Genomic DNA, 12241 nt, shown 5'->3' on the forward strand with positions numbered 1-12241 from the left:
CCAATGTTGCCCTTGCTTTTCCTCTGGCTCCCCACACATCTGAAAAAGGACTTTTTATTGTCCTTGATGCTCAAAGCTAGTTGGAGTTCAGTTGCAGCCTTGGCTTCCCTGGTTTGCTCCCTGCAGGACCAGACCACTGCAGAATATTCCTCCTTGGAAGTGAATCCCATCTTCCGTCCTTTGTAGGCCTTTCTTTTTAGCCTTAGAAGGTCTGTTTCAGGTGAAAACACCTTAATTTCAGTCTGGGATAAGTAACAAGGCAAGTTCTTCCTGATCCTTGTCCTACCACATTGTCTTTCACCTTTAGTATAATGGTATGAGTGCCTGCTGCTTCAATCTTTATCCTCTCAGATGGTAAGGACAAATGGACAATTAGTTTTGCAGGGTAGTGGGGCTAGAGGGAGTTGCCATTAGAGAGAACACTTCCCGTGGATCAGCTAGTCCATGGTAACAAACTAAACTGGGGCCATTCACTTGTTTCACTTTTGTTTAATAGCTATTTAATAGAAGCTAAATAGCAGTAACTTGTTCACAGGACAGCATACAGTTATTAGGATCAGCTGACTCATGAGTCATAAGCCTTACCTCCCATCACGTTTGGAGCTCAACTTCAGGTAGCGGATGGTAAAGTTCTCAGGTTGTCGCCTGCATGGAAGAGTTCTAATGCTTTATAGCAATGCAAATTGGCTTCAGTATCTGATGTGGGCACCTGCTTACTAGAAATGAACTACCCACAGTCAGTGTACATAGACTCTATATAGCTGACTTGTTGTTGGCCTCTAGGCTGGTGATTTGCTAATTCCTCTGCATATTGGTATATCACAAAAGGTTTATCTTGCTGTAGTTTTCTCAGCTCTAGTCTAGTTCAATGTTCCCATGACTGTCTTGATTCAAATTAAAACAACTTCTATTTGTTGTTGGCTAAAAGAAAGCTAATGTAACTGCTCTAAATTAATGTGCACTTTAAAGTGAAAGAACCACTCTACTCAGCTTCCCAGTCTGAAAGCTTATATGGGAAAATGTGTACACTTGTATTGGAAGTTGGCAGTTTGAGTGTTCCAGGATTGCAGTTGGTGACTTTTTAATGAGCTATAGAGATGACCGATTTTGTGGCATGGTCACTGCAGATTCACTAGTGCTCTGATGTGGGCATAGGCAGCTTTAAAACCTGACAATATACTAACAGACTTAAAGCTTTCATAAGGTGCACTCTAACTGTACAGAAACACTTCATGAGGAAATTGCATCTTGAAGGTGAACCATAAATGTGACTTGTTCTTTTTACATGCATTAAAATACTGCAAAATACATGAAACTTGGGCTGCAAACACTCCAGGAAAATATACTTTCCTCAGCTACAATTTCTAAAGAGATCATAAGAGGCTGGAGATTTTGTATAGCAAGTTGTTTGTTCTCGCTTTGCAGCAAAATTCAAAGGCACTAATCAAATTGGTATCCAGTTGAGCTAGGCCCTAAAGGGCTACCAGCCTGTAATATGAACAAAATCATTGACTGACTAATGGGTTGATTTGAACAGGGTGTTTTTAGGACAGTTTGATCTAATTGTTGTTAAATGATTTTGACTAAAACAGTATGTACACTTTGTGCTGCAAGTTGCTCAGTGCAATACTGTCTCAATGTTGTATTTGGGGTTCTGAGGAAGGTCAGATTCTCAGAGGGAGAAGAAAAAAACTAAGTCTGAGCACTGGGAAGAGAAGATGGAAAACTTTTGAGCTTCAACCTGTGAAGCCTCATTTGGAAAAAATGACTCCCTTGTCATTTCAGCACCTATTGGGCAGGCCATCCATCGTTTACTCCTGATTCAAGCTTTCCGTCCAGATCGACTGCTGGCAATGGCGCACATATTTGTGTCAACGAACCTTGGAGAGTCCTTCATGTCCATTATGGAGCAACCATTAGATCTGACACACATTGTTGACACTGAGGTAATATATGTATGAATGTGTGTAAAATGCCCAGTGCTATCTTGAGGACCTAAAATCTCTTCTGTCAGGTTTCATGTCTGTGCTACACTGCCTCCACTCCAGGTAGTCGATGCCCATTATTAACCTTGTCCTTGGGAGAATTCCCTATATTCACATTTATTGTTCTGTGGGGGGGTTGGTTCAGTATGACAAACATGCAACAGAGTTGCCAGCTGTCCACAAACTTGTGGACTTTTTGTAAATCCCAAGCTTAAACGTGCCTGTCTGTAAAATCCACAAGAAGGCCTGAGCTTAATTTTAAAGTTCATTGATATGAAACCAGAGCAGGGGTAGGCGAAGTATGGCACACGGGCAAGATCTGGCCCACAGGAGGCATCTGCCAATTGATTGGATGTAGGCTGTGGCTGCCCCTGCAGCACTCGGCATGGAGCCAAGCCCCACCCAGGGCAGCCAGCACCAGACTCATGCTCACACCTACCAGCCCTGATCCAGGCCAGAAAACAGCTTACCTGTGGGTTGTTCCTGGTGTGGCTGCAGCCACCCGGGTGCTACTTAGCTCCCCTTCCTCCTGTGGCAGCTCCTCCTGCTGCTGCCTGTGCTGTGCTGTGCTGCTCCAGATGAGAAGAAAGCTTCAGGCAGGCAGCTCCTGCCCCAGCACATGGGGCTCTACCTCCTGGCTGCCTTTTACCCACTCTGCCTACCTAGAACATAGCATTGCCTGCCCTAGGCAGGAGAGGATGGGGTTTGGCCCCATGTGAAGTGCTGTAGGGGGTACCCACCTCCCCACACTCCCCTACAGGGCAGGGGCATGCAGGCAGTGGATCACAGCTCTGCTATCCTGCCCAGTGATCCTGGCCTTGCCTGCGTGTCCCATTCCTAAACACCACTCTCCACCCACACGTGGCCCCATCCTGCATAGGGAGTTTTGGTGTTATTGTGGTGGGGGCTGGGGAGGAAAGAGTGCAGACCCAGTCTCTGACAACTCATCGAAACTCCCTTTGTGGTTCCCAGACCCAAATAATTGCCCACCCTTGGACTAAAAGCAAGTTTTGCACAGACAAAGCAGAGCAGTACCATCTAGTGTCTGAGCAGGAGCATGGAGCTCTTTCAGGGCCTTGTGGCTCAAACTCTCTTCTCTCTTGCCCTCAACCCTAGACTGCTGGTGCCCTACCTGTAATACTGCTTGCCTTGCAGATAAGGAGCTAGTAGTCCTTTTGGGAATCTGCCAGGACAGTGGGAGCAGGGCAGGAGGGGGGAAGGCTAGGGGGCAGCACTGTGCAGTCAAGGATATTAATGCTGGGGTGAATAGAAGACCCCAGTATGGGAGCAGCAGGGTGTAAAAAATCATTGTTCTGGTTAGGCAGGGTTGCCAAACCAAGAAAAATTTTATTGACAATCTGCACACACAGAATCAAAGAAAATTAGGGTTGGAAGAGACCTTAGGAAGTCATCAAGTCCAAGCTCCTGCTCAGAGTAGGATCATCCCAGTCGAGGCTCTTCCTAGGTGGTTCTTAAAAACTTCTGAGAACAAAGAATCCACAGACTCTGGGTAGCCTGTTCTAGTGTTTTATTATTACTCTCCTTATGAGTTTTGTCCACATCCTTTCTGTAATGGGGGGGCAGGGCAAAACTGGACACAGTACTCCAGATGTGGCCTCACCAGTACAGAATAGAGGTGAAGAATCACTTCCTTTGACTCGCTGGCAATGCTCCTTCCTACTGGTGCAACCAGTACGCTGTTAGCTGTCTAGGCAACAAGGGCACAGTGTTGGCTTATGTTCAGTTTATTGTCCACTGTAACTCCCGGCTCCTTTTTCTGCAGAGCTGCTGCTCAGCCTCTTGGTCCCCAGCCTGTACTGTTGCATGGGATTGTTCAGTCTTAAAGGCAGGATTTTGCACTTGTCCTTATTTGAACCTCAAGAGACTTCTTTTGGTCCAGTCCTCCAATTCATTGAGATCTCTGTGCACTTTTACACATGCTCTGGGGATGGTGGGGCAGCACTTTAATTAGAGCACCTCTGAGAGCCACTCTAAAGTGCTGCAGCATCTTGTGTATCATCAGCATCCCTGTGCTTCAAAAGTGAGATGAGGGTGCTTGAACTAAAGCTCACTGAATGGGCTTTAGTTCAAGTGCCCCCACCACCATTTTGAAGCACGATGATGCTAATACAAAATGCAGGTGGCTGCCAGGGATTAATTGAGTCTGCTGGAACACGCTATAATTAGAGTGCATTAGGGCAGCCTCTGAATCCTAGTTCTATCCTCCAACATATCTACTCCTCCCCACCCCTGCCAGCTTGGTGACATCTGCAAACTTGCTGAGGGTGCCCTCCATCCCATCTTCTAGGTTGTTAATGAAGATATTGAACAAAACTGACCCTGAGACGCTCCAGTTGATACCGGCTGCATTGATTACTGCCCTTTGAGCCTGACAATCCAGCCAGTTTTCTGTCTGTCTTACAGTCCATTTATGCAACCTGCACTTCCTTAGCTTGCTTACAATAATGTTGTTTGAGACGTGTCAAAAACCTTTCAAAAGTCAAGGTATATCACATCCATGCTGACTGTTCCGGATCACCTTTTCTAAGTGCTTAGAAATGGATTCCTTGGACCCGGCTCCGTGACTTTAACAACCTTTTTTTAAACAATAGTTGGTGTTAAACCCCCAGATTAGAACCTGACCCTTGCTGGGGTCTGGCACAAGGGTTACATTTACTCTGTGTAAACAGTGTTGGTAAGAAAAGGGGCTGTGGGGTAAGTTGGCAGATTGCCAGTCAAAAGTTGTCTTGGGTTGGTAATTTTATAACAATGGCTCCTGAAGTTAGATTTTTCAGTAGTTCTTAATGTAACAATTCTTAGTATGTAATAGTAAAGGGAGAGGGACTTCTTGCTACAACAGAGGTAAGTGTTGATCCCTGTAAGTAATCATCAATCTTTTATATTCATTTTGTGGTTTATAGTTGAAACCTAATACTCCTGTGCTAATGTGCTCTGTACCTGGGTATGATGCCAGTGGCCATGTTGAAGATCTCGCAGCTGAACAGAACACACAGATTACCTCTATTGCCATTGGTAAGAAGAATATGTTATACTAAGGTTTTTTCTTCTTTTTAAACAAATCATAAAAAGATAACTGAATTTCCATGACTTGAGCCTTAACCTTGTGTTTACAGGTTCTGCTGAAGGGTTTAATCAGGCAGATAAGGCAATAAACACAGCAGTGAAATCTGGCAGGTAAGTTCTCTCTTCCTGTTACTTTTACACATAACTAACATTCCACCATAAACTCATTGTTCTGTTTTGAATTTCTTGTAGATGGGTAATGCTAAAAAATGTCCATCTGGCTCCTGGTTGGCTGATGCAACTGGAGAAGAAACTGCATTCTCTACAACCTCATGCTTGCTTCAGACTCTTCCTTACAATGGAAATAAATCCCAAGGTAAAGTTATTCCATGTGACTGACCTCTGAAGTAGTTGGCATACAGATGTAAGAGTAAGCTCAGAAATTGGACTTCCTGTAGCAGTTAATTAAGGTTGGGAGAGTGTTGCCTTAAAGTACATGTCTAGGAACAGGACCAAGTAAACTCCAGCCTACCATGCTTCTAACAATAGCAAAGTTATGAAAAGCAGGCGTTCTTCTGTCTGCTGTAGACAGATGCTTCCTTCCTAATGCATCTTTCCCTCCATTTCTCTTCCCAGTGAAATGTAAAAATTATACCTGATAGTTGTATGCCCTCACATAACTAACCCTGGAATTCCTCTGGTCCTTCCCACTTTGTTTTGATATCTCATTACAATCAAGAGCACATATTGTCTTGTACTCCAAGGAGTTTCAGTGTAGTACCTTACGTAAAACTCTAACTGTATAAAGAAGGGTTGAAGTTGAGGGGTGCTGAGGCAACATTCTTCAGGGCATGATTTGAGGATTGCCTCTTCTGTTAATCTAGGTGCCAGTGAACTTGCTGCGTGCTGGCCGAATCTTTGTGCTTGAACCACCTCCTGGTGTGAAGGCCAATATGCTGAGAACCTTCAGTAGCATTCCTGTTTCTAGGATGTGCAAGGTAAGCCTGTGGCTTAATCATGTGGAAACTTAACTTTTTAAGAAACTGTTTAGAAAGGTAAATCCTTCGAGTTGGGGTGAACCAATTGAAACACAGTGGCTTATTGCTTTTGGGAGGCTTTCATTTAGCCACTGTAAAACATTCAGTATAAAAAGATGCAACTATACCTTTCTCTGGCATACCTTCAAGTCTGGGGTTCCTGTATGTGCTAGATCTTGGCCATTTTTGTATTAGCACTCCTGTCAAATAAGTCTTTTTTGAGCATCTTCTAATTACTATCTTGGTGTGGTAAAAAAATACATTTTACCCTTTCCTAGTCTCCAAATGAGCGGGCTCGTCTGTACTTCCTCCTTGCCTGGTTCCATGCCATCATTCAAGAACGTTTGCGCTATGCTCCACTGGGCTGGTCCAAGAAATATGAATTTGGGGAATCTGATCTGAGATCTGCTTGCGACACTGTAGATACGTGGCTGGATGACACGGCAAAGGCAAGTGGATTTGTTTTACTTTGATTTTTGTTCACTTAAAAAAATAAAGGCATCACTTCTGGTTGGTTGAAGGTTATAATTAATGAAGTGCAACATACTCTGCAATACTGGGTAGTTGAACTGACTAGTCAAAGCACAGTCTTAAATAATAAACTTGATCTTTTACTAAAATTGTCCCCAAACATTTAAGGGGATCTCCCCCTTCTAATTTTAAATTTTGCTTTATTCTTAGGGCCGCCAGAACATTTCACCTGATAAGATCCCATGGTCTGCCCTGAAGACACTGATGGCACAGTCAATTTATGGAGGTCGCATTGATAATGAATTTGATCAGCGTCTGCTAAACACTTTCCTGGAGCGTTTGTTTACTACTCTGAGCTTTGATAGTGAATTCAAACTGGCTTCTAAGGTAGATGGACATAAGGATATTCAAATGCCAGATGGAATCAGGTAGTTATGAATGAGAAAATCAACTAGCTTGCAGTCTGTTAGACTTTTACTAATATTTTTGTCCCCACCCTACCCCACTTATTGCTTGATCATAGATAACATACTTGGATTTCTACTTAATGTCTAAACGTTGCCTTACAGACGTGAAGAATTTGTCCAGTGGGTTGAGATGCTGCCAGATACACAGACACCATCCTGGCTGGGCTTACCAAACAATGCAGAGAGAGTTCTTCTTACCACACAGGGTAAAACTTGTTTATACTTTATATAACAACCTGTTTACATGGGATGTAGTAAATATTAGAACTGCTGAACACAACGTAAATGAGAAGCAAGCATCCTTCTGAAGTGTTCAGAGTTGCTGTTTCTCAGCTGTACTGTAAGTTGTGTTTTGATTCTCTCTGCTACCCATAATCCTCTTCTCTACCCTAAAACCTCTTGGACAGGTGTCCTGAGACTTGTTTTCCCCTTTTTGGCTAATATTACTTGATACTTTTTGTGCAGGCATAGATATGATCAGTAAAATGCTGAAAATGCAGATGCTAGAGGATGAAGATGACTTGGCTTATGCAGAAACTGAAAAGAAGACCAGAACAGATTCCACGTCAGATGGACGTCCAGCCTGGATGAGAACATTGCATACTACAGCCTCCAACTGGCTTCATCTTATCCCACAAACTCTTAACCACCTCAAGCGAACTGTGGAGAACATCAAGGTGACAAGTTGTCAAATGCATATTGAGCAAAAGTCCAGAAATACCCATTTGTCTGTGGGTGGGAGTTACTTTTCCATAATTCTGTAAGCCTACATATTCTACCCTTCAGGAAAGTGTCTGTATAAAGCCCCCTTTAAATAGTATAGCAGACATTGAAAGGTCTGTGGCTTCTGAAAATAAATTAATAATGGCACAGTAATGCTATCATTTTTGCTAGTTAGGCACCTCTTTGATAATTGAGCAAGGGCTGCTTGAAGTACAGAGTGCACTCTTTGTATTACCACTGTGTACACTGCCTGTAAAGGACTAGTAATACTGGGATAATGGATTTTTGCTAACTGGGACTGTAGATTGATAATGGCCAAAGGAGCCCTAAAGTCTTAAGGCATAATGGGACAGGCTGTTCTTGATTTTAAATTTTAAAACCCTCATTCCAGTTGGTCCATGTCCATTTTACCTTGCCAGTCTATCGGATCTCCAGTGGCCTATGGGCTTGGGCTCACTGCACTATAAGACAAAACAGGCCCTGCCCTGCAGCATGCACCTTACACTCTACTTCTAACAACTTTAGTTGTCGGAAGTGTTCCTGTTTTGCCAATCGTCTTTGGACCAGCCGGAAGAAAAAAAATCATGGAGAAAACAAAATAAACTGGGAAGTAAGGTGAAAACTTATCAGTTGGACAAACCAATGAGGCATGAATTTAATCTTGGATTTATAGTGCCTTCTTCCCCTTTAGGGCTGCGAAATTGAGTTTGCTTAGAAGTTCTTAAATTTCCCTTTCCTATAAACTGAACTCTTACCCTTTTGAACTAGGATCCCTTGTTCAGATTCTTTGAGAGAGAAGTGAAAATGGGAGCCAAGCTGCTTCAAGATGTCCGTCAGGATCTTGCAGATGTGGTTCAAGTGTGTGAGGGCAAAAAGAAACAAACCAACTACTTGCGTACTCTTATAAATGAACTAGTAAAAGGTATGTTCAAACTAGCAGCTCTATAATGTGCTATTAGACTAATTGACCTCCCCATCTGGTTTCCAGTATGCTCTGCTTTTTTGCTAAAAAATGGGAATTAAATTAAGCAAAAAGTGAAATTTCCTGCTTAACTCTCTCAAATTGGGAGCAAGTAAAACATCTTTTGTGAAATATGTGGTAGAGCTGAGGTTTTTTTGACAGCACTGATACAACTGGTATTCAAGAAAAGAGGCTGTTGCTAGGAGTTTATACCAATATTTTGAGCTTTGGTGTCTATAACTGGTGGTTAACTTGAGTGCAGTTTAAGCTCATTTGAAGGAAGGTTACCAGAGGAACATTAGAAACTTTCCTAGTCATTTTTGACCTCTCACTTCAGTCTTGGACCAGTTGTCCCTTTTTTAGCAAAAAGTGTCATCTGCTTGTGAAGATACAGATGGCAAACAATACACAGTTTGTAAATAGTCAGACCAATTACCTTGTACAGTAACTTTAAACTAGGTGTCTTCCGTCCTTACAAAAGCCTTCAGTTCATAATATTTAACTGAAATCTGATGTAGATGTGCCTTGAATTGGCCAACTGTCATTTTTACTAACTAGCTTTTTGTGTACACTGGACAGCACTCTCAGGTGTTGACCCATGTAATCTTCAAGAACTAGTTTGAAAAAAGAGCATCTCATGAAGTTGCAAGTACTTTATAGTGGTAACCATAGGTTCCAGTTTTGATCAAGGAACTAGTATTTGATAGTAAAGACACTGCCTTGGTGCAAAACAAAGCTACAGTTGCACCAACGAAGGGCTGAAAAATTGGGAAGAGGATGTAACCCAAGCTTAAGACTACACAAACTCTTTACTTTGTATTAATCTTTTATAGGTATTCTGCCTCATAGCTGGTCTCACTACACTGTGCCTGCTGGCATGACTGTTATACAGTGGGTGTCTGACTTCAGTGAACGCATTAAACAACTACAGAACATTTCCCAGGCAGCTGCTTCTGGTGGAGCAAAAGAGCTGAAGGTATCTTTTTTTGCTCCCTTTCCTTCTACAGCTTTTTTCTGACTTTAAACTGGAGTTCCTGTAGGATATCTCTAGGCTTAATGTTATAAAGCACCAAAAGCTTTCTTGGATATTTGGATAACCTTAACTTGAAATCTCTTTTGTATAGTGTGATATTCCTTTTTAAGCTGCCAGTTTCAAAATCAGTCCATAGATTGTGCCCACCAACTGCCTCATGGTTAGATGGGTAGCATTGGCACTTTGGAATTAACAAAAATCTTATGAATCGTGTATTTACTTAGTAGAACTGCTTCCCTCATACAAATGAAAACTTCTGAGGTAACTTTCTTAATGTGTATACTAAAAAAAAGCATCCCATAGTCACAGATACTGAATGTGCCTAAAAACGGTTGACTAATACGTGTAAACTAAATCACAAACATCCCTCTTTATTTGAATAGAACATCCACGTGTGCCTGGGTGGCTTGTTTGTACCTGAGGCTTATATTACTGCTACAAGACAATATGTGGCTCAAGCAAACAGTTGGTCCCTTGAAGAACTTTGCCTAGAGGTCAATGTTACAACTACCCAAAATGCAGTCCTGGATGCTTGCAGTTTTGGAGTTACAGGTAAAGCCGTGTCACCTTGAAAAAGGGGTACTCTTGGCCCCTAAAGAATTGCATCAAATGCATAATACTAAGGGTGGGGAGGGGGCAGTTAAGCCTTATTAAAAAAAAAAAATCCAAATAATATTGGAAGCTAATCTTTACTTGGGGCTTTGCAGTAGATACGTTCATCATTTTAATGAAGAAAGCTTTGCTGTGCTGGTATGTAGTACTGAAATGCCCTTATTTCTTAGGGTATTTTAATCATGGAAAACTTAATCCTCCTGGTACAGTGACTAAGCACACTTGTTAAGATTGGATCTAAATATCAATAGCTCTGGATAAAAAGACAGCTGTCACATCTCAAATGGCTGACAGTTACCTCTGCACTCAAATGGAGTACTGAAAAAGATTTCTTTACCCCTTTTTTTGTAGACTTTGCTTTTGAGAGCAAGCCTCAATCACACTTTCAAACTTTATTCATAGGTTTGAAACTTCAGGGAGCTATGTGCAATAACAACAAGCTGTCCCTTTCAAATGCAATTTCAACTGTATTGCCCATAACACAGCTCCGCTGGATCAAGCAGACAAATGCTGAGAAGAAGGCCAATGTGGTAAGTAATGTGGCTACAAACTCTTAAAACTTCTTCATAGTCTGACTTTTGCTCACTAGTGATTCTTCAGAGACTAAACTTTTCAGTGGGAGTTCTCAGGCAAAAAAGTGCTGTGACCCAGCTTTTCTTTATGACTAGATGGAGGACAGCCTGAAATATTTGTTGGCAGGACAGCAAACTGATTTTAAAAATCACTGCTTCTCATAGATGTTCATGCTGACCCATCTGGTTTCATAGTTGGTAGGGTCAGAAGGGACCTGAGCAGGTCATCAAATCCGACCCCCTGCCATGGGCAGGAAAGAGTGCTGGGGTCAAACGACCTTGGCTAGGTGTGTGTCTAGCCTCCTCTTAAAGACCCCCAAGGTAGGAGCAAGGACCACTTCTCTTGGAAGTTGGTTCCAGATCCTAGCCACCCTGACAGTGAAGGTAGTGCTTCCTGATGTCTAGTCTGAACCTAGTCTCAACCAACTTGTGGCCATTTATTCCTAGTTACTCCTGGTAGTGCTCAGAGGAACAGGGACTCTCTTGTGCCCTGCTGATTTCTCCCCACCCCAGTACATTTATAGATGGCCACCAGATCCCCTGTCAGCCTTCTCTTGTGGAGGCTGAACAGGTTCAGGTCTTGCTGAAGTTTTAATTTTACTTTGACATGCTGTGTTGGAATTCTTAGTCTTGCACACTGTTCAAGTGGTCAAGAATTTTGTAGGTCTTCCCTCAGCTCTGCTTTTGGTTTTCATTTCAAACTATTTCTCTTTCAGGTTACGCTACCGGTTTATCTCAACTTCACTCGTGCTGATCTCATCTTTACTGTTGACTTCGAAATAGCCACCAAAGAAGACCCTCGCAGCTTCTATGAACGTGGTGTTGCAGTCCTCTGCACTGAGTAAAGATGACAATTTTGTAACTGGTAAATAGTAAAAGTTAGTGTCTTAAGTGTGCTTCACTCAAGCTTAGTTAGGCTGTCAGATGGATATGTGTACAGTTGATTTTGCTTAGAAGCTTGTGTATTGGGAAAGTGGTGCAACTTTGGTTTGAAGGAGAGCTCGCTGTTTTTAGGTGGTTCTACTTATGTGGTAATCGATGGATTGTATTACATGAAATAAAGTCTGTAGCATGACTGATTTCTCTCATTTCTAAAAGCTCTGCTGTTGCTGCCTTGCTATAGGGAATGACCTTCATGCTTCCAATTTTCAGGCAATTGAGTAGGTTAATTCCACTGAGAAGCCAGTTTTACCATTTGTGGAACTTATTTGAAAATTTGAAGCAGTGCAACTCAAATTTATGAAACAGTACATTTTGTGGAACAAAATTTAAGAAAGCTTGCTCAAGTTCAAAGGAAAGGAGAACAGTAGTGTTTAAATTAATGGAGCAAAAAACGGCATATATGGAACAGATGAC

The 12241-nt window shown here is 42.3% G+C and overlaps 1 protein-coding gene across 1 annotated transcript in view; it reads left to right on the plus strand.

The window, feature by feature from the left end:
* The window catches only part of DYNC1H1 (dynein cytoplasmic 1 heavy chain 1), a 60915-nt gene extending 48951 nt beyond the window's left edge, over positions 1 to 11964 (plus strand). Inside the window, exons 65-78 of the mRNA XM_019552526.1 lie at positions 1786 to 1946; positions 4907 to 5018; positions 5120 to 5180; positions 5262 to 5385; positions 5894 to 6007; positions 6325 to 6495; positions 6728 to 6945; positions 7087 to 7190; positions 7450 to 7661; positions 8476 to 8629; positions 9502 to 9644; positions 10085 to 10253; positions 10716 to 10843; positions 11602 to 11964. Of these exons, the coding sequence (XP_019408071.1) occupies positions 1786 to 1946; positions 4907 to 5018; positions 5120 to 5180; positions 5262 to 5385; positions 5894 to 6007; positions 6325 to 6495; positions 6728 to 6945; positions 7087 to 7190; positions 7450 to 7661; positions 8476 to 8629; positions 9502 to 9644; positions 10085 to 10253; positions 10716 to 10843; positions 11602 to 11730 (2000 nt within the window). The 3' untranslated portion in view covers positions 11731 to 11964. The remainder of the gene's footprint in view (positions 1 to 1785; positions 1947 to 4906; positions 5019 to 5119; positions 5181 to 5261; positions 5386 to 5893; positions 6008 to 6324; positions 6496 to 6727; positions 6946 to 7086; positions 7191 to 7449; positions 7662 to 8475; positions 8630 to 9501; positions 9645 to 10084; positions 10254 to 10715; positions 10844 to 11601) is intronic.
* The last annotated feature ends 277 nt before the right edge of the window (positions 11965 to 12241 follow it).

Source organism: Crocodylus porosus, unplaced genomic scaffold (genome assembly GCF_001723895.1).
Source record: "Crocodylus porosus isolate Cpor-Errol unplaced genomic scaffold, CroPor_comp1, whole genome shotgun sequence".
Classification (NCBI taxonomy): domain Eukaryota; kingdom Metazoa; phylum Chordata; order Crocodylia; family Crocodylidae; genus Crocodylus; species Crocodylus porosus.